At 51.1% G+C, this 22577-nt stretch overlaps 2 protein-coding genes across 4 annotated transcripts; one reads left to right on the top strand and one right to left on the bottom strand.

Annotated features, from left to right (window-relative positions):
* Nucleotides 1-781: 781 nt before the first annotated feature.
* Nucleotides 782-14234, bottom strand: LOC117097754. Its single transcript, XM_033236010.1, has 4 exons — nt 13711-14234; nt 11643-11720; nt 10253-10629; nt 782-1612 (listed from the first exon to the last, which is right to left on the bottom strand). Exons 1-4 carry the CDS (start codon nt 14127-14129, stop codon nt 1419-1421), a joined length of 1068 nt encoding a protein of 355 aa, XP_033091901.1. The 5' UTR covers nt 14130-14234; the 3' UTR covers nt 782-1418.
* On the top strand, nt 14234-21946 carry ZNF213 (zinc finger protein 213). 3 transcript variants are annotated; one of them, XM_033236007.1, is made up of 6 exons: nt 14234-14560; nt 16338-16851; nt 17581-17704; nt 17908-17981; nt 18152-18275; nt 19905-21946. In XM_033236007.1, exons 2-6 carry the CDS (start codon nt 16453-16455, stop codon nt 20561-20563), a joined length of 1380 nt encoding a protein of 459 aa, XP_033091898.1. In that variant the 5' UTR covers nt 14234-14560; nt 16338-16452; the 3' UTR covers nt 20564-21946. The 3 variants fall into 3 exon arrangements, with proteins under 3 accessions (XP_033091898.1, XP_033091900.1, XP_033091899.1); XM_033236008.1 differs by having other exon boundaries at nt 14344-14776; XM_033236009.1 differs by lacking the exons at nt 17908-17981; nt 18152-18275 and having other exon boundaries at nt 14259-14560.
* The last annotated feature ends 631 nt before the right edge of the window (nt 21947-22577 follow it).

The following is a 22577-nucleotide window of genomic DNA, read 5'->3' as shown; positions in this document are numbered from 1 at the left end:
TCAGGCCTTGAGTCTTGAATTGGAATCTACACTATTGGCCTTTGGCTCTCAGGCCTTAAAATTACAAAACTGTTAGGAGGCAGAGGCAGGCTGATAGCTTGAGCCCAGGGGAGTTCGAGACCAGCCTAGGCAATATAGGGAGAGGCCATCTCTATTTAAAAAAAAAAAAAATCAATATATATATATATGGAACAAATTAGCTGGGTGTGGTGGTGTCCACCTGTAGTCCCAGCTGGTCAGGAGGCTGAGATGGGAAGATTGCTTGAGCTGGGGAAGTCAAGGCTGCAGTGAGTTGTGATTGTGCCACTGCAGTCCAGCCTGGGCAACAGAGGGAGACCCCGTCTGAAAAAAACACTACACCACTGACCTTCTTGGGTCTCCGGCTTACAGAGAGCAGGTTGTGGGGCTTCTCAACCGCCATAATCATGTAAGCCAATACCTTAGTGTGTGTATACATATTTATATATATATATATATATATATATATATATATAATATAAATCTACATAAAACCTCTCTCTCTCCACACACACACACACACACACACCACACACACACACACACACACACGTATATATAGATTCTGTTATTCTGTTTCTGGAGAACCCTTACTAATAAAGATCCTATTTCTCATTGTCAGGCAGCTCAGTCTGCACTCAAGCCCAAATACCCAAATCAGTCCCCATATCCCTTCTTTGTGCATCCATCTCTTGAGATCACTCCTTGTACTAATTTTGTACCAAGCAAGGTCCAATCAGGAGAGGGGAAGCACACAGTAATCTGAACTGGGAAAATTTAATATACAGAATTAAGCTATGAAGGGCTTAGGCCGGGTGCTGTGGCTCACATCTGTAAGCCCAGCACTTTGGGAGGCTGAGGCGGGTGGATCAGCTGAGGTCGAGAGTTTGAGACCAACCTGACCAACATGGAGAAATCCCGTCTCTACTAAAAATACAAAATTAGCCGGGCGTGGTGGCGCATGCCTGTCATCCCAGCTACTCGGGAGGCTGAGGCAGGAGAATCACTTGAACCCAGGAGGCAGAGGTTGCAGTGAGCCACTGCACTCCAGCCTGGGGAACAGGGCAAGACTCTGTCTCAAAAAAAAAAAAAAAAAAAAAAAAAAAAAAAAACTTGGTATTTTCAAGAGGTTGGCTGGTAAGAAGTAAAGAGAACTCTCATTCTCTTGTGTCACAGCAGAGAGCAGCAGCCATACCTTCTTGGCCTGAGTTCCAGCACTCAAGCAAGAGGTTTCCTGGTCCCTGAGCTTAGATCCAGACCTTGAAGAGGTTTAACTGCAGTTTAACTGAATGGCAGAGAAGTGGCTGTGGTACCACATGGGCAGAACTCGCTGGAAATCCATCCTCAGGGGTAGAAAAAACTGCTCACTGGGAGGTGTCTCATGAGAGACGCGCACAGAACTACCTGAAGAGAGTGGTGGAGAAAGCTGCTAGCTGCCGCTGGTTGCGGTTCACTGAGGAGGCGGCACTGGAGAAACTTTGCAGGCTGTGGGCGCCTGCTGTCACAGGAGCTGCCCATGCTGCAGGAGCTGGGTGCTGGCGAAGCCCTGTGTGTTGCAGAAGCCAGACTCGGAAGACACTCGTCATGCCGGAGCCTGGAGAGAACACACCAGAAGCCGGAAGGGAAACTCCACTCTCCTGAAATGTCTCTCCAGCGCCCTCTACTGACAAAGCATAAGATCGTGCCAGCTGGTAAAGGAAAAACTAAAGGGCCACAACCATTTCACACAGCAGGCAATACAGGAACTGGGACGTCATCAATAACTAGCACAGGTTTATATTATGATTCATCTATAGCGACCCACCAAAGGTTCCAGATAACATCCCTGCAGCAGGAACTGACACTTCAAGCCCCACTGAATCTGCTAGATAACGGCCCACATTGCAGAGCAGCCAATCAAAACCGGAACATACGTAGATCATTTGGCAAATGGGACACTCAAGCAGTCCTATAGGGAGGCCTATGTGGGGAGGAACTGAGGTCTCCTGCCAAGAGCCATGTGAGTGATCCGCCTTCCAAGTGGGTCCTCCAGTGCCAGAGGACTGGGGTCCTCGTTGGTGTGGTGTGTGCAATATCATGATCCTGAGCCAGAACTGCCTAGCTTAGCAGCTCGCATATTTTTCTTTCTTCCTTCCTTTCTTTTTTTTTTCTTTCTTCCTTTCTTTTTTTTTTTTTTGAGTCTTGTTGTTGCCCAGGCTGAAGCACAGAGGCATGATCTCAGCTCACTACAAACTCCACCTCCCAGGTTCATATGATTCTTATGCCTCAGCCTCCTGAATAGCTGGGATTACAGGCATGCACCACCATGCTGAGCTCGTTTTAGTATTTTTAGTAGAGACAGGGTTTCACCATATTGGCTAGGCTGGTCTCAAACTCCTGATCTCAAGTGATCTGCCTGCCTCAGCCTCCCAAAATGCTGGGATTCCACTGCACCCAGCCTTTTTTTTTTTTGAGACGGAGTCTTGCTCTGCCGCCCAGGCTGGAGTGCAGTGGCCGGATCTCAGCTCACTGCAAGCTCCGCCTCTCGGGTTCACACCATTCTCCTACATCAGCCTCCCGAGTAGCTGGGACTACAGGCGCCCGCCACCTCACCTGGCTAGTTTTTTTTGTATTTTTTAGTAGAGACGGGGTTTCACCGTGTTAGCCAGGATGGTCTCGATCTCCTGACCTCGTGATCCGCCCGTCTCGGCCTCCCAAAGTGCTGGGATTACAGGCTTGAGCCACCACGCCCGGCCGCACCCAGCCTTTTTAAAAATTTTTCTTGGCCGGGCCTAGAAATGTTTTTTACCTTCATTCATTAAAAAAATATTTACTAGGGCCGGGCGCAGTGGCTCAAGCCTGTAATACCAGCACTTTGGGCATGATCTTGGCTCATTGCAATCTCTGCCTCCCAGGTTCAAGCGATTCTCCTGCCTCAGCCTCCCGAGTAGCTGGGACTACAGGCGCCCACCACCACGCCCGGCTAATTTTTGTATTTTTAGTAGAGATGGGGTTTCACTATATTGGCCAGGCTGGTCTCAAACTCCCAACCTCAGGTAATCCGCCTGCCTTGACCTCCCAAAGTGCTGGGATTACAAGCCTGAGCAACCGCACCCAGCGCCTTTTTTTTTAGATGGAGTCTCACTCTGTCACCCAGCCTGGAGTACAGTGGGGTGATCTCGGCTCACTGCAACCTCCGCCTCCTGAGTTCACGGGATTCTCCTGTCTCAGCCTCCTGAGTAGCTGGGAGTACCTGGCTACTTTTTGTATTTTTAGTAGAGATGGGGGTTCACCATATTGGCCAGGCTAGTCTCGAACTCCTGACCTCTGGTGATCTGACCGCCTCAGCCTCCCAAAGTGTTGGGATTACAGGCGTGAGCCACCGTGGCCAGCCTCCATCTTGCTTCTAATTTCCAAGCTGCTCTTGTTCATTTCTGGGTGTAGGCTGAACTAATTTTGGAAGGAATTTAGTTTATAGTTACAGCCTTTTCCCAAAACAAACCCCCTTCTTGCCTGGGGACCAGCTTGCCTTTGTAAGACTAACAAATCAGCCACAAGATTAGAAATTATGGTTTTGGAGTCATGCAGCCAGAGGCTGTAAGATTCCAAACTTCTCCAATTGCTCCTAGGGATAACATCACTATCTTAACATCTAAGATTAGTGCTGGAGGTATTTTTCAGACCCTGCATTGTGATGCACCAGCTGGCGCCACCCAGACCAATAATCTGGCTCAACCAGTTCTTCGATCCCACCCAGGAAGGGAAGACAACAAGAACCGACTAGACAATCTGTGATTTCATCTCAGGCCCAACCAATCAGCACTCCTCACTCCATGGCCCCCATAGCTGCCAAATTATCCTTAACAAACCCCAGCCTCTGAATTTTCAGGGTGACTGATCTGAGTAATAAAACTCCGGTTTCCCATTCAGCCAACTTTGTGTGAATTAAGCCGTTTCTCTATTGCAATTCCCTGTATTGATTAACTGGCTCCATCTGGGCAGCCGGCAAGGCGAACCCATTGTGTGGTTACAAGAGCACCCAGCCAGCCAGGCACAGTGGCTCATGCCTGTAATCCCAGCACTTTGGGAGTCTGAGGCAGGTGGATCACCAGAGGTCAGGACTTCGACACCAGCGTGGCCAATGTGGGGAAACCCCGCTTCTCCTAAAAATATAAAAATTAGCCGGGCGCGGTGGTGGGTGCCTGTAGTCCCAGCTACTCGGGAGGCTGAGACGGGAGAATCACTTGAACCCAGGAGGCAGAGGTTGCAGTGAGCTGAGATTGCGCCATTGCACTCCAGCCTGGGTGACAGAGCAAAACTCCGTCTCCAAAACAAGAAACAACAAAAAAAATCCAAGATCCCCCAGGCAAGCAGGCAGTACCCATGTGGAACTATGGGAACCTCCCCAAAATGTCAGGCAGTGGATAGTGTTGGAGCCTGTGTTTTTCCAACTGTGGCCCTCATGGGGCTACAACAGTCCATTCTGGAGCTTTAGGGACAATGAAGGATACAGCCAGCTGGGCAAATCTCAGGCACCAGCTATAATCCGAGCAGCCACTGCTGTCTCCTAGGCGTTGGGCTTCCTCTTACGATTCCTGGACAAGGAGAGTCTGTTGCTTCAAAGCACTGGGGTAAACCACTTCCCCAAGTAAACACTGAAGAAACTCCAGCCAGCGCAGCTAAAGAGGCAGAATGGGGACAACGAGGCGGCACTGAAGAGGTAGGTAAGTCAGGGGCCATGTGGGTAGCACCAAAAATTTGGGGGCCTTGGGAGACTTGCATGGACTCTCTAATTCCTCTTGCCAGCTCCTCTGTTCCAAGGCACAAGAGAAGCGCTGGGGGCAGGGTGGCCATGCCACCTGCTTGATAACTGTGTCTCAGCCACAGGGGCCCTAGATCCAGGGGATGACCCAGAACCTTCCATGGGAGCAGCAGACAGAATGGGCATATTGGATTGGGTCTGGCCATGCACTACGGGGTTCCAATGCAAGCAAAGAACAGTGACAAGTATATTTCAAAGGACACAAGTGTCTCAACGAAACGGTTTATTTTATTATATTATTATTATTATTTAAGATGGAGTCTCGCTCTGTTGCCAGGCTAGAGTGCAGTGGCATGATCTCGGCTTACTGCAATCTCCGTCTCCCGGGTTCAAGCAGTTCTCCTGCCTCAGCCTCCAGAGTAGCCAGGACTACAGGCGTGCGCCACCATGCCCGGCTAATTTTTATATTTTTAGTAGAGATGGGGTTTCACTATATTGACCAGGATGGTCTTGATCTCTTGACCTCGTGATCCGCCCACCTCAGCCTCCCAAAGTGCTGGCATTACAGGAGTGAGCCACCGCGCCCGGCCTATCATTTTATTTATAGATCATTTTTGAGTCAGGGTCTCACTATGTTGTTCAGGCATGGTGGCATGCACCTGTAGTCCCAGCTATTGGGGAGACTGATGGGGTAGGATTGTTTGAGCTGGGGAGGTAGAGGCTGCAGTGAACTATGGTCATGCCACTTCACTCCAGCCTGGGTGACACAGCGAGACTCCCGGTCTCTAAATAAATAATACAGCGCCAATACCATGGGCTACTACTGCCATCTGTTGGCTGTCCCTATGCCACTGCACTCCAGCCTGACAGCGAGACCCTGTCTCTAAATAAAGAAATAGATTACAGTGGTAATATGTCAATACCAAGGGTTACTACTGCCATCTGTTGGCTGTCCCCATGCTGTGTCCTATGCTTTTTTAATTGTCAAGTTTGCAGCAAACAAATGTTTTCACTTGACCTATGTCATCTTCCATCCTTGCACCAACCCTTAAAGGCGTCATTATTATCCCCATTCTACAGAAGAGAAGACTGAGCTCGGAGAGGCTGTCACCTCCCAGGATCTCTGATATTTGCAGTGGAGCTGCGATTGAAATCCAGGTCCATTGAACTTCAGAGCACTTGACTGTAACTGTTCAGCTCTACTGCTTCTCAATACAGAAATCCACTTAATAAAAACAACGCGATGGTAAAGACAGTGGGCAGCAAAATTTACTCCCTGCTGGGTCCATAAACAAGTGTTTCTAACCAGGGCCCTGGGTCTTCTCAAAGAAGTGCTTCCTGCCCATCCAAAAAAGAACTGATAGGTGAGGAAGGAACTTCCTTTGGAGCTGCCTTTTGTGGGCACTCGCCTGCCCTGCGAAGAGCTGCTACAGAACAGAACTTCCCTGAACTTGACTTCTTGCCCGGCTCATACCACTGCATACTTGTCAGACAGATGGACCCTCCTGTGTCTGTCCTGTGCTGTTTTCCTTCACTCTGTCACATGCCCCACCCTCCTGGGGGTATGCCTGGTGATGTGTATAGTTCCCTGGGACTAGCTGCTGTTTATTGAGCACTTACTGTGTGCTGGGTCTTCAACAGGGTCTTTAACGAGACAGAAGCCTATTTCTCATGGTAGCATCTGGAGGTGGGCAGGAGGCAGGCAGTCTGGGGTGGGCCAGTTCGGCAGCCCTGCCCCACAAAGTGATCAGGGACTCAGGTTCCCTGCAGCCTGCGGCCCCTCCGTCATTGAAGCTGCCCCTCCTGGGGCACTGAAGTGCCATCTCACAATTCCAAATTTAAAATTTTTAATCACATGTGAATACTATGCACAACTCTGTTAATAAATTTGAAATTGTAGATGAAAGAAATGATTTTCTGGAAAATATAAACTATCAAAATTTACTCAAGAAGATATAGAAATTATGAGTAGCCAATGTCCCTTAGAAGAAATTATACAAATACATATAAGGAGTAAAGATAATCTTTACTTTCACTTATTTTTTAGAGATAGTATCTACCTCTGTTGCCAAGGCTGGTGTGCAGTGGCATGATCCTGGTTCACAGCAGCCTGGATGGAATTCCTGTATTCAACTGATCCTCCATTCTCAGCCTCCTGACTACCTGGGACTAAGGTGCCAGCAAGCCTAGCTAATTAAAAAAAAAAAAAATATATATATATATATATATATATTTAGACACAGTTTTGCTCTATTGCACAGGCTGGAGTGTAATGGTGTGATCTCCACTCAGTGCAACCTCTGCCTCCCAGGTTCAAGCGATTCTCCTGCGTCAGCCTCCCAAGTAGCTCGGATTATAGGCACCCACCACCACACCCAGCTAATTTTTTGTTTTTTTAGTAGAGACAGGGTTTTGCCATGTTGACCAGGCTGGTCTTGAACTCCTGACCTCAGGTGATGTGTCTGCCTCAGCCTCCCAAAGTGCTGGGATTACAGGTATGAGCCACTGTATGAGCCACCACACCCAGCCCTCTCTATTTTTCTTTCTTTTTTTTTTGAGACGGAGTCTCGCTCTGTCGCCCAGGCTGGAGTGCTGTGGCCGGATCTCAGCTCACTGCAAGCTCCGCCTCCCGGGTTCACGCCATTCTCCTGCCTCAGCCTCCCGAGTAGCTGGGACCACAGGCGCCTGCCACCTCGCCCGGCTAGTTTTTGTATTTTTTAGTAGAGACGGGGTTTCACGGTGTTAGCCAGGATGGTCTCCATCTCCTGACCTCATGATCCGCCCATCTCGGCCTCCCAAAGTGCTGGGATTACAGGCTTGAGCCACCGCGCCCAGCCATCTTTTTTTTTTTTTCTTAAATGGCGTTTCTTAAACGGTTCTGTCACCCAGGCTGGAGTGCAGTGGTGCGATCATGGCTGACTGCAATCTTCCCCTCCCAAGTTCAAGCAATTCTTTTTGATGTGTCCATCAAAAAGCTCCCATTATAGAAGGGGAGAACAGATATTGGGAAATAATTAGAAGTCTTTCTGCTGGAAATGTGAATATATAGAACGTCCTTAACAAGAACATGAATATCAGCCACGCGTAGAGGCGGGTGCCTGTAGTTCTAGCTACTTGGGAGGCTGAGGTGGGAGGACACTTGAGCCCAGGTGCTCCACGATACAGTGAGCAGTGATTTCACCACTGCACTGCAGCCTGGGTGAAAGAACAAGACCCTGTCTTGTTCTTTTGCACAAATACGTATCAGAGACCAACAATAGATACTTAATCACATGTTATAAAAAGCAATTTCATGAACTTAAGATCCCAGATAATTTTGACTGCAGTCTTCAATTTTTAACATTGTTTTGAGAGTTGTAAATGCTGTAGGATTGACAGACGCTGGGCGCGGTGGCTTACACCTGTAATTCCAGCACTTTGGGAGGCCGAGACGGGCGGATCATGAGGTCAGGAGATCGAGACCATCCTGGCTAACGCAGTGAAACCGTGTCTCTACTAAAAATACAAACAATTAGCCGGGCGTGGTGGCGGGCACCTGTAGTCCCAGCTACTCGGGAAGCTGAGGCAGGAGAATGGTGCGAACCTGGGAGGCGGAGCTGGCAGTTAGCCGAGATCGTGCCACTGCACTCCAGCCTGGGCGACAGAGCGAGACTCCATCACAAAGAAAAAAAAAAAAAGAAAATATAGTCTATAAATAATGAAGTTTTTTTTTTTTTTTTTTTGTCCAGAATTTATACTCATTCTGTCAATCTTTTTTTTTGAGCTGGAGTTTCACCGTTGCCCAGGCTGGAGTGCAGTGGCGCGATCTCAGCTCACTGCAAGCTCCGCCTCCCAGCTTCAAGTGATTCAACTGCCTCAGCCTGCTGAGTAGCTGGGACAAGGTGCCCGCCACCATGCCCAGCTAATTTTTTTTATTTTTAGTAGAGATGGGGTTTTACTGTGTTAGCCAGGATGATCTCGATCTCCTGACCTTGTGATCCACCCACCTCCGCCTCCCAAAGTACTGGGATTACACGCATAAGCCACCGCGCCCGGCCGCCTTAGACTATATTTTCTAGCTAGAAAAAAACAGTGGGCTGGGCGTGATGTCTCATGCCTGTAATCCCAACACTATAGGAGACCAAGGCAGGTAGATCACTTGAGGTCAGGAGTTTGAGACCAGCCTGGGCAACATGGCGAAACCTCATCTCTAATAAAAATACAAAAATTAGCGGGCATGGTGGCACACACCTGTAATCCCAGCTACTTGGGAGGCTGCGGCAGAACTGCTTGAACCTGGGAGGGGAAGGTTGCAGCGAGCTGAGATCACACCACTGCACTCCAGCCTGGGCAACTGAGAAAGACTCCATTTTAGAAAAAAAAAGGGTCCAGACATGGTGGCTCATGCCTGTAATCCCAGCACTTTGGGAGGCCAAGGAGGGTGGATCACGAGGTCAGGAGTTCAAGACCAGCCTGGCCAACATGGTGAAACCCTGTCTCTACTAAAAATACAAAAAATTAGCTAGATGTGGTGGTGTGCTCCTATAATCCCAGTTACTTGGGAGGCTGAGGCAGGATAATTGCTTGAACGTGGGAGGTGGAGGTTGCAGTGAGCAAAGATGGCGCCACTGTACACCAGCCTGGGCCACAGAGCAAGACTCCGTCTCAAAAAACAAACAAACAAACAAACAAATGGCCGGGCACTGTGGCTCACGCCTGTAATCCCAGCACTTTGGGAGGCTGAGGTGGGCAGATCATGATGTCAGGAAATCGAGACCATCCTGGCTAACATGGTGAAATCTTTTTTTTTTTTTTTGAGACGGAGTCTCGCTCTGTCGCCTGGGCTGGAGTGCAGTGGCCGGATCTCAGCTCACAGCAAGCTCCGCCCCCCGGGTTTGCGCCATTCTCCTGCCTCAGCCTCCCGAGTAGCTGGGACCACAGGCGCCTGCCACCTCGCCCGGCTCGTTTTTTGTATTTTTCAGTAGAGACGGGGTTTCACCGTGTTAGCCAGGATGGTCTCGATCTCCTGACCTCGTGATTCGCCCATCTCGGCCTCCCAGAGTGCTGGGATTACAGGCTTGAGCCACCGCGCCCGGCCAACATGGTGAAATCTCTACTAAAAATACAAAAAAGAGGCTGAGGTGGGCGGATCATGAGGTCAGGAGATATAAACCATCCCGGCTAACACAGTGAAACCCTGTCTCTACTAAAAATACAAAAAATTAGCCACGCATGGTGGCAGGTGCCTGCAGTCCCAGCTACTCGGGAGGCTGAGGCAGGAGAATGGCATGAACCTGGGAGGCGAAGCTTGCAGTGAACCGAGATTGTGCCACTGGACTGCAGCCTGGGTGACAGAGTGAGAATCCCTCTAAAAAAAGAAAGAAAAAGAACACGTGAAAAATTATCAGAAGGAATAAGAAAGTGCAATTAGATGGTCAATTTCAATATAATTTTATGCAAACTTGCCATATACCAGCAATGCTCAATAGAAAATACAGTTCATGTGCCAGTTACCAATGTACGGCCTCTCAGCCCAAACACATCCTTTTCGTTCTGCTCTGTGATACTGAGCTGGATGACATCTCAGCTTTGGGTGAGATCCAGTGTGATACCCAGCTGGAATGGACTCTGTACACAGTTCCTTGCTAGCCAGCTTGATGTTGTTCTTCTCCAATAGAGGGCGATGGAGGAACACTGTCAGCTCAGAGCGGAAGGGAGGGGCTGTCTTCCTCCTGGTGCAGTTCTCCAATGCGGCCAGCGGAGGGCAGGAGAGGTAGCCAGTGGCCTTCACTTCCGTTGTCCTCACCTTGGTCCGGCTCCTGCCCTTTCCGCTGTCCACCAGCAGTGAGTTCTCGGGGCACCCACTCCCTCTTCTGAGGTCCAGTGTCTGCCTTCAATTGAAAGGGGAAGGGCTCTTTCGTGTTTCCAAGTTTCCTCCCTTTTTACTTCCTCAGTCCTAAGGGCACAAGTTCCTTCCTGCAGTTGCTATTCTGTTAACTCTTAGAAATCTCTCTTAGCCAGTTGGGTAACCATCTTTACAACTGAACAATTATTTTTACCAAATTTTCTCTTCAAAACAATGGTGTGGCCGGGCGCGGGGACTCACACTTGTAATCCCAGCAGTTCGGGAGGCTGAAGTGGGTGGATGACCTGAGGTCAGGAGTTCGAGACCAGGCTGGCCAACATGGCAAAACCCTGTCTCTACTAAAAATACAAAAAATTAGCTAGGCGTGATGGTGGGTGCCTGTAATCCCAGCTATTTGGGAGGCTGAGGCAGGAAAATTGCTTAAACCCGGGAGGCAAAGGTTTGCAATGGGCTGAGATCGCACCATTGCACTCCAGCCTGGGCAACAGAATGTGACTCTGTCAAAAAAAAAAGTACATTCCAATGAAAATAACAGGCAATTCACAAAAGGATAAATAGAAATAATACTTGAAAAAAGAAAACATATCCAGCTTCCCTAGAAATCAAGGAAATGCTAACTATATTCATGGAATTTCTCCCATTAGGCTGTTGCACAGAATAAGCGCGAGATGTAAAGGACTTAGCTCAGTGCCTGGCAATATAAACACTCCATACATGGTAACTGTCATGATTTAAAAGTTTAATAGGACAGGCACAGTGGTTGTCACCTGTAATCCCAGCACTTTGGAAGAAGGCTGAGGCAGGCAGATTCCTTGAGGTCAGGAGTTCAAGACCAGCCTGGCTAACCTGGTGAAACCCTATCTCTACTAAAAATACAAAACTTAGCCTGGTGTGGTGGCGTGCACCTGTAATCCCAGCTACTAGGGAGGCTGAGGTGGGAGGATCGCTTGAACCTGGGAGGTGGAGGTTGCAGTGAGCCACGTAATTGCAGCACTGCACCAAAAAAAAAAAAAAAGTTTAATATTTATTACTGTGGACCTTGGGACGCTACATGAAGCTGTTTCCCAATTCAAATGGAATGCCAGAACAACAGCTGAACACTGTAGATGTCCAAATCTGGAGGAACAGAGGAAGGTAAACATTTGATTCTCAAGTGGAAGTTCAAAACATTACATTCTTTCTGGAGGACAGTTTGGAAATATGTACACAAAGTAATTTGGCAATTCCATTTCTGGTTTTTCTCAGGGAAATGTTCAAGCAAATGCATAAAGGTGTATGTAGAAGCATATCTGCAAATACAGAAAGATGGAAACAGTGTAAGTGTCCAAGGGTGGGGGACTTAAAATACGAAAATTCTGCCGGGCATGCTGGCTCATGCCTGTAATCTCAGTACTTTGGGAGGCCGAGGCGGGCAGATCATCTGAGGTCAGGAGTTCGAGCCCAGCCTGACCAACATGGAGAAACCCTGTCTCTACTAAAAATACAAAATTAGCTGGGCATGGTGACACATGCCTCTAATCCTAGCTACTCGGGAGGCTGAGGCAGGAGAACCGCTTGAATCAGGAAGGCAGAGGTTGCAGTGAGCCAAGATCGGGCCACTGCAGTCCAGCCTGGGTGACAGAGCGAGACTCCGTCTCAAAAAAAAAAATATATATATGTATAAAATATACATATAAATATATAATATATATGTATAAAATATACATATAAATATATAATATATATGTATAAAATATACATATAATATATAATATATATGTATAAAATATACATATAAATATAATATATATGTAAAAATATACATATAATATATAATATATATGTATAAAATATACATATAATATATAATATATATATGTATAAAATACATATAAATATATAATATATATATATAGTATAAAATATACATATAATATATAATATATATATGTATAAAATATACATATAAATATATAATATATATGTATAAAATATACATATAATATATAATATATATGTATAAAATATACATATAAATATAATATATATATACATTCACAGACATATAACTGAACAGTAAAACTGTAAGAACAGACTAAAATATGAACAGTACTTATTCCTGGATGGTCGTATTAGAAATTTTTTTTGTGTGTTTTTTTTTTGAGACGGAGTCTCGCTCTGTGCTCTGTCGCCCAGGCTGGAGTGCAGTGGCCGGATCTCAGCTCACTGCAAGCTCCGCCTCCCGGGCAGCATTTTGGGAGGCCGAGAAGGGCGGATCACGGGGTCAGGAGATCGAGACCATCCTAGCTAACCCGGTGAAACCCCGTTTCTACTAAAAAATTTAAAAAATTAGCCGGGCGAGGTGGCGGGCGCCTGTAGTCCCAGCTACTCGGGAGGCTGAGGCAGGAGAATGGTGTAAACCCGGAAGGTGGAGCTTGCAGTGAGCTGAGATCCGGCCACTGCACTGCAGCCTGGGCGACAGAGCGAGACTCCGTTTCAAAAAAAAAAAAAAAAAATTTACTAGGCATCTGCCATGTGCCAGGCACAATTCTAGGTGCTCGTGGTAGGGCATTAAAAAGTGTCTGCCCTCATGAACACTTATCGTTGAGTCTTGGGAAACAAATATTACACAAATATATGTCAGGTAGTGATAAACATTAGGGAGAAAAGCAAGGCAGAGCTGAGGCTGTTTACAGAGCTGGGGAAGGCTTTCTTGAGGGAGTGACATATGAGCAGAGTGAGGGAGCAAGCCTTGCGGCTATCATGAGAAAGCTATCTTTATGATTTGCCAATTAATTTTCTCTTCCAAGCATGCAACACCTACAAAATTAAGACAAAACAAATCAAGAAAGCTCTTTCCATTTATGAAAGATATCTGGAGCCTGAGATCATCTCCGGGTCGAGGCGTGGAGAGTGGGAGAGGATCCGAGGGTATGGAAAGGAGAACCCCGAGCCCCCTGCTCTAGATCCCACCGGGCCGTTGGATCCCTGACGCCCCGCAGCTCCTCGTGGACGAAGCAGCTGGTGGGAGTGCGCGGGACTGCGGCCAGGTCAGTGTCCCGCTTGCCGCTCCTGCTAAGGCGACCCGAAGACAGAGGATCGTCGCAGGAGGCTCCGCGCCCCTTACCCGAAGGCATTTCGCAGAAAGCTCCATGCCTCTCCAGGGAACTGGGAGGAGCGGGACCCAAGAGGCTGGAAACAAGTCCCCCCGGCCCGAGGTCCACCGCCCACGGCCTTTCGGCCCTCACCTACGAGTTGGCATAGAAAGACCGTGGCGGAAGGACAAGGCCGCTCCAGCGCATCCCTTCCGGCGGAGCAGGCGCTCCACTCGTGGCTAGGCCATGTGCCCTCTCCTTTCCTCGGGCCAGCCTTGGCTTCCCCTTTTTGTCGCTCAAGGGCCAGAGGCGCAAGGAAATCTGAAAGAAAAGCGGCGACGAAAGAGAACAAAGCAAATCTAGACGCAGAGCGTTGCCTTTCCTCCCGGATGCAGGTGTATGACGCGTATGGCGTCTTCTGATAGGGAGCCTGAGAATTCTTCCTGTTCATTGGCCATCAGTCAGGGAGAAGGCGGGCTCAGTGAACAAACGGCTTTCTGGGAGCTAGGGAATGCTTGCGCCGCGTAGTTTCCCAGCGAGCCCTGCGACCACTTCCGGCGCCGGGAACTGGCGGCGGAAATGGTGTCTCTTGGGTCGCTGTGGGCGTTGTGTGTTTCGGGGGCGGGGACGGGGGCTCTGGCCGCCTGGTTCTGACATCAAGCACTGAGCTCCGGGTGGCCGGGATCAGCGCCCCGAGGCAGAGGCCGAAGGGCGGGCGCACTACTAGGAAGTGCTGGGTCCCCCGCGCCGTTCTGCCCTCTTGATCCGCAGGCAGACGCCCCTGCACGATCGCCGCTCTCCCCGCGGGCGAGGCTGCGGGGGACAGCGCGGGCCTCTGGCTGGCTCACCTTCCCGCCTGCCGTGTCCTGCTGAGCGACCCTGGTGAGTCCTGGCCCTCTTCGAGGAAAGTCTTCTTCGAAGTCACCAGAGGATGAGAATGGTGCACGCACCTTTCAGGGGTCTTGTGAGGAGCAGAATAAATAAAGCGCTTAGGGTGGACTAAATAATTGGAAACAACCCGAATGCATCACTTGAGTATTGATTAAGAAACTGGAGCGTATCCATACCGCGGAAGCTCATAGTGCCGCTGTCTGTGCAGTAAGGTCTCATTTATGTAAAAACACATAAAGCACCTTCTTTTTCTTTTCTTTTCTCCCCCCATGGATGGCTTTTTTAGTAGAAGCACAGGAAAAGGTCTGGGATGTCACTTGACAGACTGTTAAGTCGGGGGGTACAATTGCATTGAGGAAGGGAGAGTTTTACGGACTTCTGTATTGTTTGAATTTCCCCCCTTTTTTATTACGATGGTTTGTATTTTTTTCTTTTCTTTTTGTCTTTTTACTTCTTCTTCTTTTTTTTTTTTTGAGATGGCCTCACTCTGTTGCCCAGGCTGGAGTACTGTGGTGCGATCATAGCTCATTGCAACCTAAAACTCCTGGACTCAAGAGATCTTCCTTCCTCAACCTCCCCAGTAGCTGGGACTACAGGGGCCCCACCCGGCTTTTTTTGTTTTTTGGTACAGATGGCGTCTCACATTGTCTTCCCAAAGTGGTCTTGAACCCCTGGCCTCAAGCAATCATCCTGTCTCTGTCTCCCAAAATGCTGGGATTACAGGCATAAACCACCAAGCCCAGCCAGTTTGTATTTGTATTGTTGAAACAAAAAATCGATTACTGAAAATTGCATAATACACTTTTCAGTGAAGAGTAACGATGTAAGGTATAAAGGTGTCATACATTTATATGTACCTGTGGATAAATGGCTTTGGATGGTGTCTGTGAGGCCTTCTGTGACACCTCAGGGCCAGATGTGTTTTAGAATTCAGAGGTTTTCAAATTTGAGAAAACTAATATAGTGCATATACAATATATCAAGCACATCTCCAGAGGGATCTGGGGCAACACTAAATAATGAAACACATCAGTTAAAATTTTTTAATTAGGCGGGGCGCAGTGGCTCACGCCTGTAATCCCAGCACTTTGGGAGACCAAGGCGGGTGGATCACAAGGTCAGGAGTTCGAGACCATTCTGGCCAACATGGTGAAACCTTGTCTCTACTAAAAATACAAAAATTAGCTGGGTGTGGTAGCTGGTGCCTGTAGTCTCAGCTACTTGGGAGGCTGAGGCAGGAGAATCGCTTGAACCTGGGAGGCAGAGGTTGCAGTGAACCAAGATTGCACCACTGCACTCCAGCCTGGGCAACAGAGTGAGACTCTCAAAAAAAAAAAAAAAAAAAAAGGCTTTTAGTTGATGTATAATGTCCATACAGAAAAACACATCCGTGGATATAGCTCACTGAATTTTTATAAACTGAAGATCTATGTTACTAATATTTCTGCCATAATTTTGAATATTTACATTTAGTGGAATAAATTGAAATTATAAATATGCTTATATCAGTTCAGGTAGTGTTGCCAAATGATTGATATTGGGTTTTGCTTTCAAAGAGTTATGAAATACCCAGGGTTTGTATTTCTGGCTTTGGGATGAGAGCTTGTGGGCCTGTGTTAATAGAGTCACGTGAGCAAGGCATTACAGTAAAGCCTAGAAAAGGCTTCAGGGCCATGAAAGGATGGGACTGGATGGCTCTTCAGCCTGGGGTTTGCTCCTGTATTCCACATCCTTCCTCCTCAGTCCTGCCATTTTGCTGTTTCCCCAGGAGTACACATCCAGATGCCGGCCCAGCTACCACAGGGGATCCCTCTGGGAGACTGAAATTACAGGTTCTGGGGCCCAGGTTAAGGCCGACCAACCCTGAGCCTCAGGCCAGGGGAATGGCAGCCCCCTTGGAGCCCCAGGACCAGACCCCTGGGGAGGGAGAAGGGCTTCTGATTGTGAAAGTGGAAGATTCTTCCTGGGAACAGGAATCTGCCCAGCATGACGACAGCAGGGATTCCGAATCCTGCCGCCAGCGCTTCCGGCAGTTCTGCTATGGGGATGTGCATGGGCCTCATGAGGCCTTCAGCCAGCTCTGGGAGCTCTGCTGCCGCTGGCTGCGGCCCGAGTTGCGCACCAAGGAGCAGATCCTGGAGCTGCTAGTGCTGGAGCAGTTCCTGACGGTGCTGCCAGGGGAGATCCAGGGCTGGGTGCGCGACCAGCACCCGGGAAGTGGTGAGGAGGCTGTCGCCTTGGTGGAGGACCTACAGAAGCAGCCATTGAAAGCCTGGCCGCAGGTGAGGGGCCCTTCAATATCCAGAGTCACCTGGATGGTACCTGGTGAATAGGTACGCTGCAGAGATAAGTCTCCCAGAGGCTCACAGGGTAGGGGAGACACAGAGCCCCCAGGAGCAGGCACACAAGCACAGCGTGCCATGGGTGCCTTTCTGAAAGATGCAGTCCAAAGTAAATGTGATTTATTTTTTGCCGCTGTGGAAGGCAACAATAGGGCTGAAGTGTGAATGTTCCAGGAAGGAAGTTTTAGCTCCATGCAGGGTCTGCTGATGTTTATTTGCATTTTGCTCTAGGCCTGGCTCTGGGGACACTAGGGTGTGCAGAGAGCCAGCTCCAGAGTGAGGCTAGAAGGTGGAGCTGTCCGGGGCTCCTATTACCTTGTGGGATATCGGATCCTTCACACTGGATGCATCTGGGGAGGTTCTGATGAGTGGCTAGGGGATGGGGTTCTGCCTTTGGCAGGAGGGTCCCCAGCTCCCCCCTTGCTAAGTGGCTGTGATTCTGGCCTTTCAGGGCTGGTTCTTGCCTCATGAATGATTGGGGAGCGTCCTTGGGCACACAGCATTGCCTGGTATCACATTCTCCTCTGGACTTTCCTGGGGCACCATATTGGTCTCCTTCCCACACCCCAGCATCCTGAGGGTGATGTCCTGTGTCTCCTTCCCAGGGAATAAACTCTGTCTCCCCCGGTCTGGTCTCGGGCTGATGAGCATATTGTGGTTCCTGCACAGGATGTGCCCTCGGAGGCGGCGGAACCCGAGGCTGCAGGCCAGGGATCTCAGGCCAAGGGGCCTCCCCCGATGGTGGGGGCACGGAGGCGGCCATCTCTTCCCCAAGAGCAGCACAGCCATAGCGGTGAGTAAGCCTCTGTCCTTGTGGGCAGTAGAGTGGCTGGGCAGGGACTTAGCTCTGTCACCGGCGTTGCCCTAAGGGTCATAGGCAGGACTGCTCCCTCTGTGAAGTCTAGGGCATGTGTGAATGCACACAGGTTGGGGAGGCCATAGGCATCGGTGTCAGGCCTGGGCTGGCCTTTCTAAGGCTCCATTCTTCTCCTTCAGCCCAGCCTCCTGCTCTTCTTAAAGAGGGGCGTACCAGAGAGACGACGGACACCTGCTTTGTCTCTGGGGTCCATGTGAGTCACCAGTCCCTTTGTCTTTTTTAAGGCACTTGGCTCTGTTGAGTTTGTAAAATGGGACTTGCTGTCCCATCAGGCCTCTTTCATCTGACCCATCTGTCCCCGCCAGTGCTACTGGGAGGCCTGAGCAAGGGAGCCCTGAGCCGGGTCTTCTCGCCCCATTCCAGGGACCTGTGGCATTGGGAGACATTCCATTCTATTTCTCCCGGGAAGAATGGGGCACCCTGGACCCTGCTCAGCGGGATCTCTTCTGGGACATAAAGCGGGAGAACTCCCGGAACACCACCCTGGGTAAGCACCCAGGGCCTTTGGGTCCAGGCTGGCCGCCCCCCATCCTGTTGGAACTTCAGTTTTCTTTCCCACCCCATCCTTAACTGGTTCCAAAGCAGGCTATCCCCAAGTCTTGCCAAGAGCCTTAGTAACTCCTTTCTTGGCTGACGATCAGTTTTTGTGCCTCTCCACATGCAGCATGGGACGGCGCCGGTGCTGCCCAGCCCTGAGTGCTCGTAAGGGCAGCTTCTCCTTTGAGTCTCACTGCCTAGTACATAGAAGGATTGTCCCCATTTTACACATAAGGGACCTGAGACTCAGGTCAGTGGATGCTGAAGGGACACAGCTGGGACTTGGATCAGGCATGGTTGTGAGGCCACCTTGGGCTGCCAGGAGCAGGGGTGCTGACGGGAAACCCCAGCTGCTCACCAGCCTGGGCCCCTGCTCGTCAGAACTGCCCTTACCAGTTCCCTCTCCACGCCAGGCCCCTTCTCAGCACCATCAGGGATCATCTTGTTGAGTCCACACTCCCAGCAGGATGGGCTGCGACCTCTGCCCAGATCTCTCATGTGTTGAGTTTGGAGAATTAGAGCCTGCATGGTGAAGGGAGCCACACTAGCCAGACCAGTTTGGTTCCTCAGTTTCCGACTGTGACAGCTGGGAAAAATTTTTTCTTTCTTTTCTTTCTTTTTTTTTTTTTGAGATGGAGTCTTCCTCTGTCGCCAGGCTGGAATGTGGTGTGATCTCAGCTCACTGAAACTTCCACCTCCCAGGTTCAAGCAATTCTCCTGCCTCAGCCTCCTGAGTAGCTGGGATTACAGGCATGAGCCACCATGCTCGGCTAATTTTTTTGTATTTTTAATAGAGACGAGTTTTCACCATGTTGGTCAGGCTGGTCTCGAACTCCTGATTTCGTGATCCGCCCACCTCGGCCTCCCAAAGTGCTGGGATTACAGGCATGAGCCACCACGCCCGGCCCTTGAAAATTTTCAAAATTACTCTAAATCTGTTCTGCTGTGGAGCTTGATATCTGGGGTTCAGAGTGGGACATTGGATCCCAGTGTGGCCTGCAGGGCACAGATGGCTTAGGGGGCTGTCCTCTGCAGGCAGGATCAGAGGCTTGCTCAGACTGCTGCTCTGCCGCATTTTTTCATCATCCCTGTTTTATTTGGGTTTTTGTTTGTTTTTGTTTCTGTTTTGTTTGTTTGTTTTTAAGACAAAGTCTTGCTCTTGGAGTGCAATGGCATGATCCCGGCTCACTGCAACCTCCGCTTTCTGGGTTCAAGTGATTCTTCTGCCTCAGCCTCCTGAGTAGCTGGGATTACAGACGCACACTACCACTTCCTGCTAATTTTTGTATTTTTAGTAGGGACGGGGTTTCGCCATATTGGCCAGGCTGGTCTGGAACTTCTAACCTCAGGTTATCCGCCCGCCTCAGCCTCCCAAAATGTTGGGATTACAGGCTTGAGCCACTGCGCCCGGCCAATCATCCCCATTTTATAGATAAGGAAACTGAGGATTCGGCAGTGTGAGCGCAGGGCTTTCTGAACCTGGAGGCCAGGAAGCTTTCCCTAGCCTTGTTTCTTCCTCACCTCAGCTCTGGCCCCAGAACCGAGTGGGACTGAAGAGGTCGCCTCCTTCCCCTTGCAGGTTTGGGGCTCAAAGGCCAAAATGAAAAGTCCCGGCTGGAGGAGGTGGTGCCGGTGCTGCCGGGCCAGACGGGCAGCGACGTGACTGTATCCTGGAGCCCGGAGGAGGCTGAGGCCTGGGAGAGTGAGAACCGGCCGAGGGCGGCCCTGGGCCCAGTGGTGGGTGCGCGACGGGGGCGGCCACCCACTCGCCGGCGCCAGTTCCGGGACCTGGCAGCCGAGAAGCCACACAGCTGCGGGCAGTGTGGAAAGCGCTTCCGCTGGGGCTCGGACCTGGCGCGACACCAGCGCACGCACACGGGCGAGAAGCCGCACAAATGCCCCGAGTGCGACAAGAGCTTCCGCAGCTCCTCGGACCTGGTGCGCCACCAAGGCGTGCACACGGGCGAGAAGCCCTTCTCCTGTTCCGAGTGCGGCAAGAGCTTCAGCCGCAGCGCCTACCTGGCTGACCACCAGCGCATCCACACGGGCGAGAAGCCTTTTGGCTGCAGCGACTGCGGCAAGAGCTTCTCGCTGCGCTCCTACCTGCTGGACCATCGGCGCGTGCACACCGGGGAGCGACCCTTCGGCTGCGGGGAGTGCGACAAGAGCTTCAAGCAGCGTGCGCACCTCATCGCGCATCAGAGCCTGCATGCCAAGATGGCCCAGCCCGTGGGGTGAGCAGCCAGCTTGGCCCGAAACTTGGGGGAGGCCCAGCCACGGCACATCCTACTTCATTCACCACTGGGACTCTCCTTCTATTTGTGGCCACCTCCTGGGCTGTCCGAGGGACCCCAGGGTACCCCACACTCGGAGCTCGCCTGCCCTGCTCGGCTCTGAGGACTTGCCCAGCACTCAAAGGGAAAGGAAGCCCCTCCCGTCCCCTGATCTTGTCGTCTTTCCCCCTTCTGCGCCTAGCGTTTCTCTTCCCGTCTAGTTTCTGGAGCCCCAACACATTCCTGACAGGGGCAGCAGGGTGGCGAGGACTCAGGTCTAGGTCCCTTCCCAGAAGCCCCCGAGCCTCATTTGACTGTGTGGCTCTTTGGTCCCCACCCTCTGGGGTGGGTCCATGAGTCAGGCCTCTGCCCTGCCAACCTGTGCCTTTCAGTGGGCATGGAGGACTGGCCTTGGCCCCCAGGGGGTTGCTGGGCTTTGGGAGGGACAGTCAGCCCACACCACGGGTCTTAGGGCGCAGGGGCTTTCTGGCCCCCACCCACTCCCGTTTCCAGGCCATGACCACTCTGCCCTGTCCTGGCCACACGGACTCGGCCTGCCTTTGCCCTCGGTCTACTTGCCCTAGCATGAGGCTCTGAGAGCCACTTGCCCACCAGTCTGGTGAGGATAATGGTGGCTCCAGCGACAGGAGGCCAACCCTGGAGACCAAGAGCAGGGCGCCTGGCTGCCATCTGCTCCTCCAGAGGTGCGGCTGCACCATACTTAGCACTAGCATTCTATCAGCACTAGCATCCCACTCCATCGGCACTTGTACCCTGCTCCATCGGCATTAATGCCCTGCTCCATCGACACCGGTGCCCACTCCATCGGCACTGGCACCCCACTCCATCCGCATTAATGCCCCGCTCCATTGACCCTGGCGCCCGCTCCATTGGCACTGGCGCCCACTCCATCCCCCGCTCCATTGGCACTGGCGCCCCGCTCCATCGGCACTAACGCCCCAATCGGCGCCCCACTCCATCAGCACGAATGCCCCGCTCCATCGGCACTGGCGCCCCACTCCATTGGCACTGGCGCCCCACTCCATTGTCACTAACGTCCAGCTCTATTGGCACTAACACCTCGCTCCATCGTCACTACGTCCAACTCCATCGGCACTGGCGCCCCTCTCCATCGGCACTAACGCCCTGCTCCTTCGGCACTGGTGCCGGGTTCCATCGTCACTAACGTCCAGCTCCACCAGCACTGGCGCCCCACTTCATGGGCACTTTGCTGCTGCCTCCTGAGCAATGCCTTCCATGAACAGGGACAGACCAGAGGCCCTGCAAGGACTCAGCCCCGCGGGCCTCCAGAGGGCAACAGAAGAGTATTAATAAACGTGAAAACTTCCCTCCAGGGTTTTCTGTTCTTTGGGTGTCTGGAGTGTGGGGAAACCTGGAATAGAAACCCCTTGCCCTGGCCTTGTGTCCTGGTGGCACATTCTGCTGCGCTGTCACCAGGGGGAACCACATCCTTGGCGTCCAGTTTGGCTGGGCCCCAATGGGCAGCCGTGTCCCCTGGGACTCTTGTTCCCATGTGTCAGCCAGTGCCTGCCCTGCTCTGGGGGCAGCATCTGTGCCCTAGCAGAACAGGGAGCTGAGCAGGACTCAGGGTCTTCACCAGGTCACTCCTCTGTCACAACTGTGAAAGGAAGAAGGGCCCAGAGATGCTACTTGGTCAGTGGTGGGACCCTCTTGCTGCACGTTGGGGATCCGGAACTCAAGGCTATCCCAGACTGAGTCCCTTAGAGGAGGGGCTGACAGTGGGCCTGCCCTTCCCACCAGCCCCTGACATCCAACTTCTCCCTACCAGGAGCCCCAGGCCGGGGCCCACCACGAGCTGGTGGGTGTGTGGTCAGAACTAGTGATCACCCAGGCACGACCCCTCCTTCCACCCGTGCTGGTTCCATCTCTTTCACCTGCTGGTGGCTTCAGGGCCCCTGGCTGAGAGGAGGCGGGGGCCAGTAGACGCTCTGGTCCCT

The sequence above is a fragment of the Trachypithecus francoisi genome, unplaced genomic scaffold (assembly GCF_009764315.1).
Source record: "Trachypithecus francoisi isolate TF-2019V2 unplaced genomic scaffold, Tfra_2.0 Lachesis_group15, whole genome shotgun sequence".
Taxonomy (NCBI): domain Eukaryota; kingdom Metazoa; phylum Chordata; class Mammalia; order Primates; family Cercopithecidae; genus Trachypithecus; species Trachypithecus francoisi.
Note: the sequence above shows the minus strand (reverse complement) of the source record. Positions and strands in the feature narration are given on the sequence as shown.

Bases quoted from the DNA above. Each gene is read 5' to 3' on its own strand.
- LOC117097754 (XM_033236010.1), bottom strand. From the start codon at position 14,129: ATGAACAGGAAGAATTCTCAGGCTCCCTATCAGAAGACGCCATACGCG. The intron at 10,630-11,642 runs GTCCACAGTAAT...TTTCAATTGAAG, and splicing joins GCTTCATGTAGCGTCCCAAG to GCAGACACTGGACCTCAGAA. The intron at 1,613-10,252 runs GTAACTGGCACA...TGTTCTCTCCAG, and splicing joins GGCTGAGAGGCCGTACATTG to GCTCCGGCATGACGAGTGTC.
- ZNF213 (XM_033236007.1), top strand. From the start codon at position 16,453: ATGGCAGCCCCCTTGGAGCCCCAGGACCAGACCCCTGGGGAGGGAGAA. The intron at 16,852-17,580 runs GTGAGGGGCCCT...GTTCCTGCACAG, and splicing joins CATTGAAAGCCTGGCCGCAG to GATGTGCCCTCGGAGGCGGC. The intron at 17,982-18,151 runs GTGAGTCACCAG...GCCCCATTCCAG, and splicing joins GCTTTGTCTCTGGGGTCCAT to GGACCTGTGGCATTGGGAGA.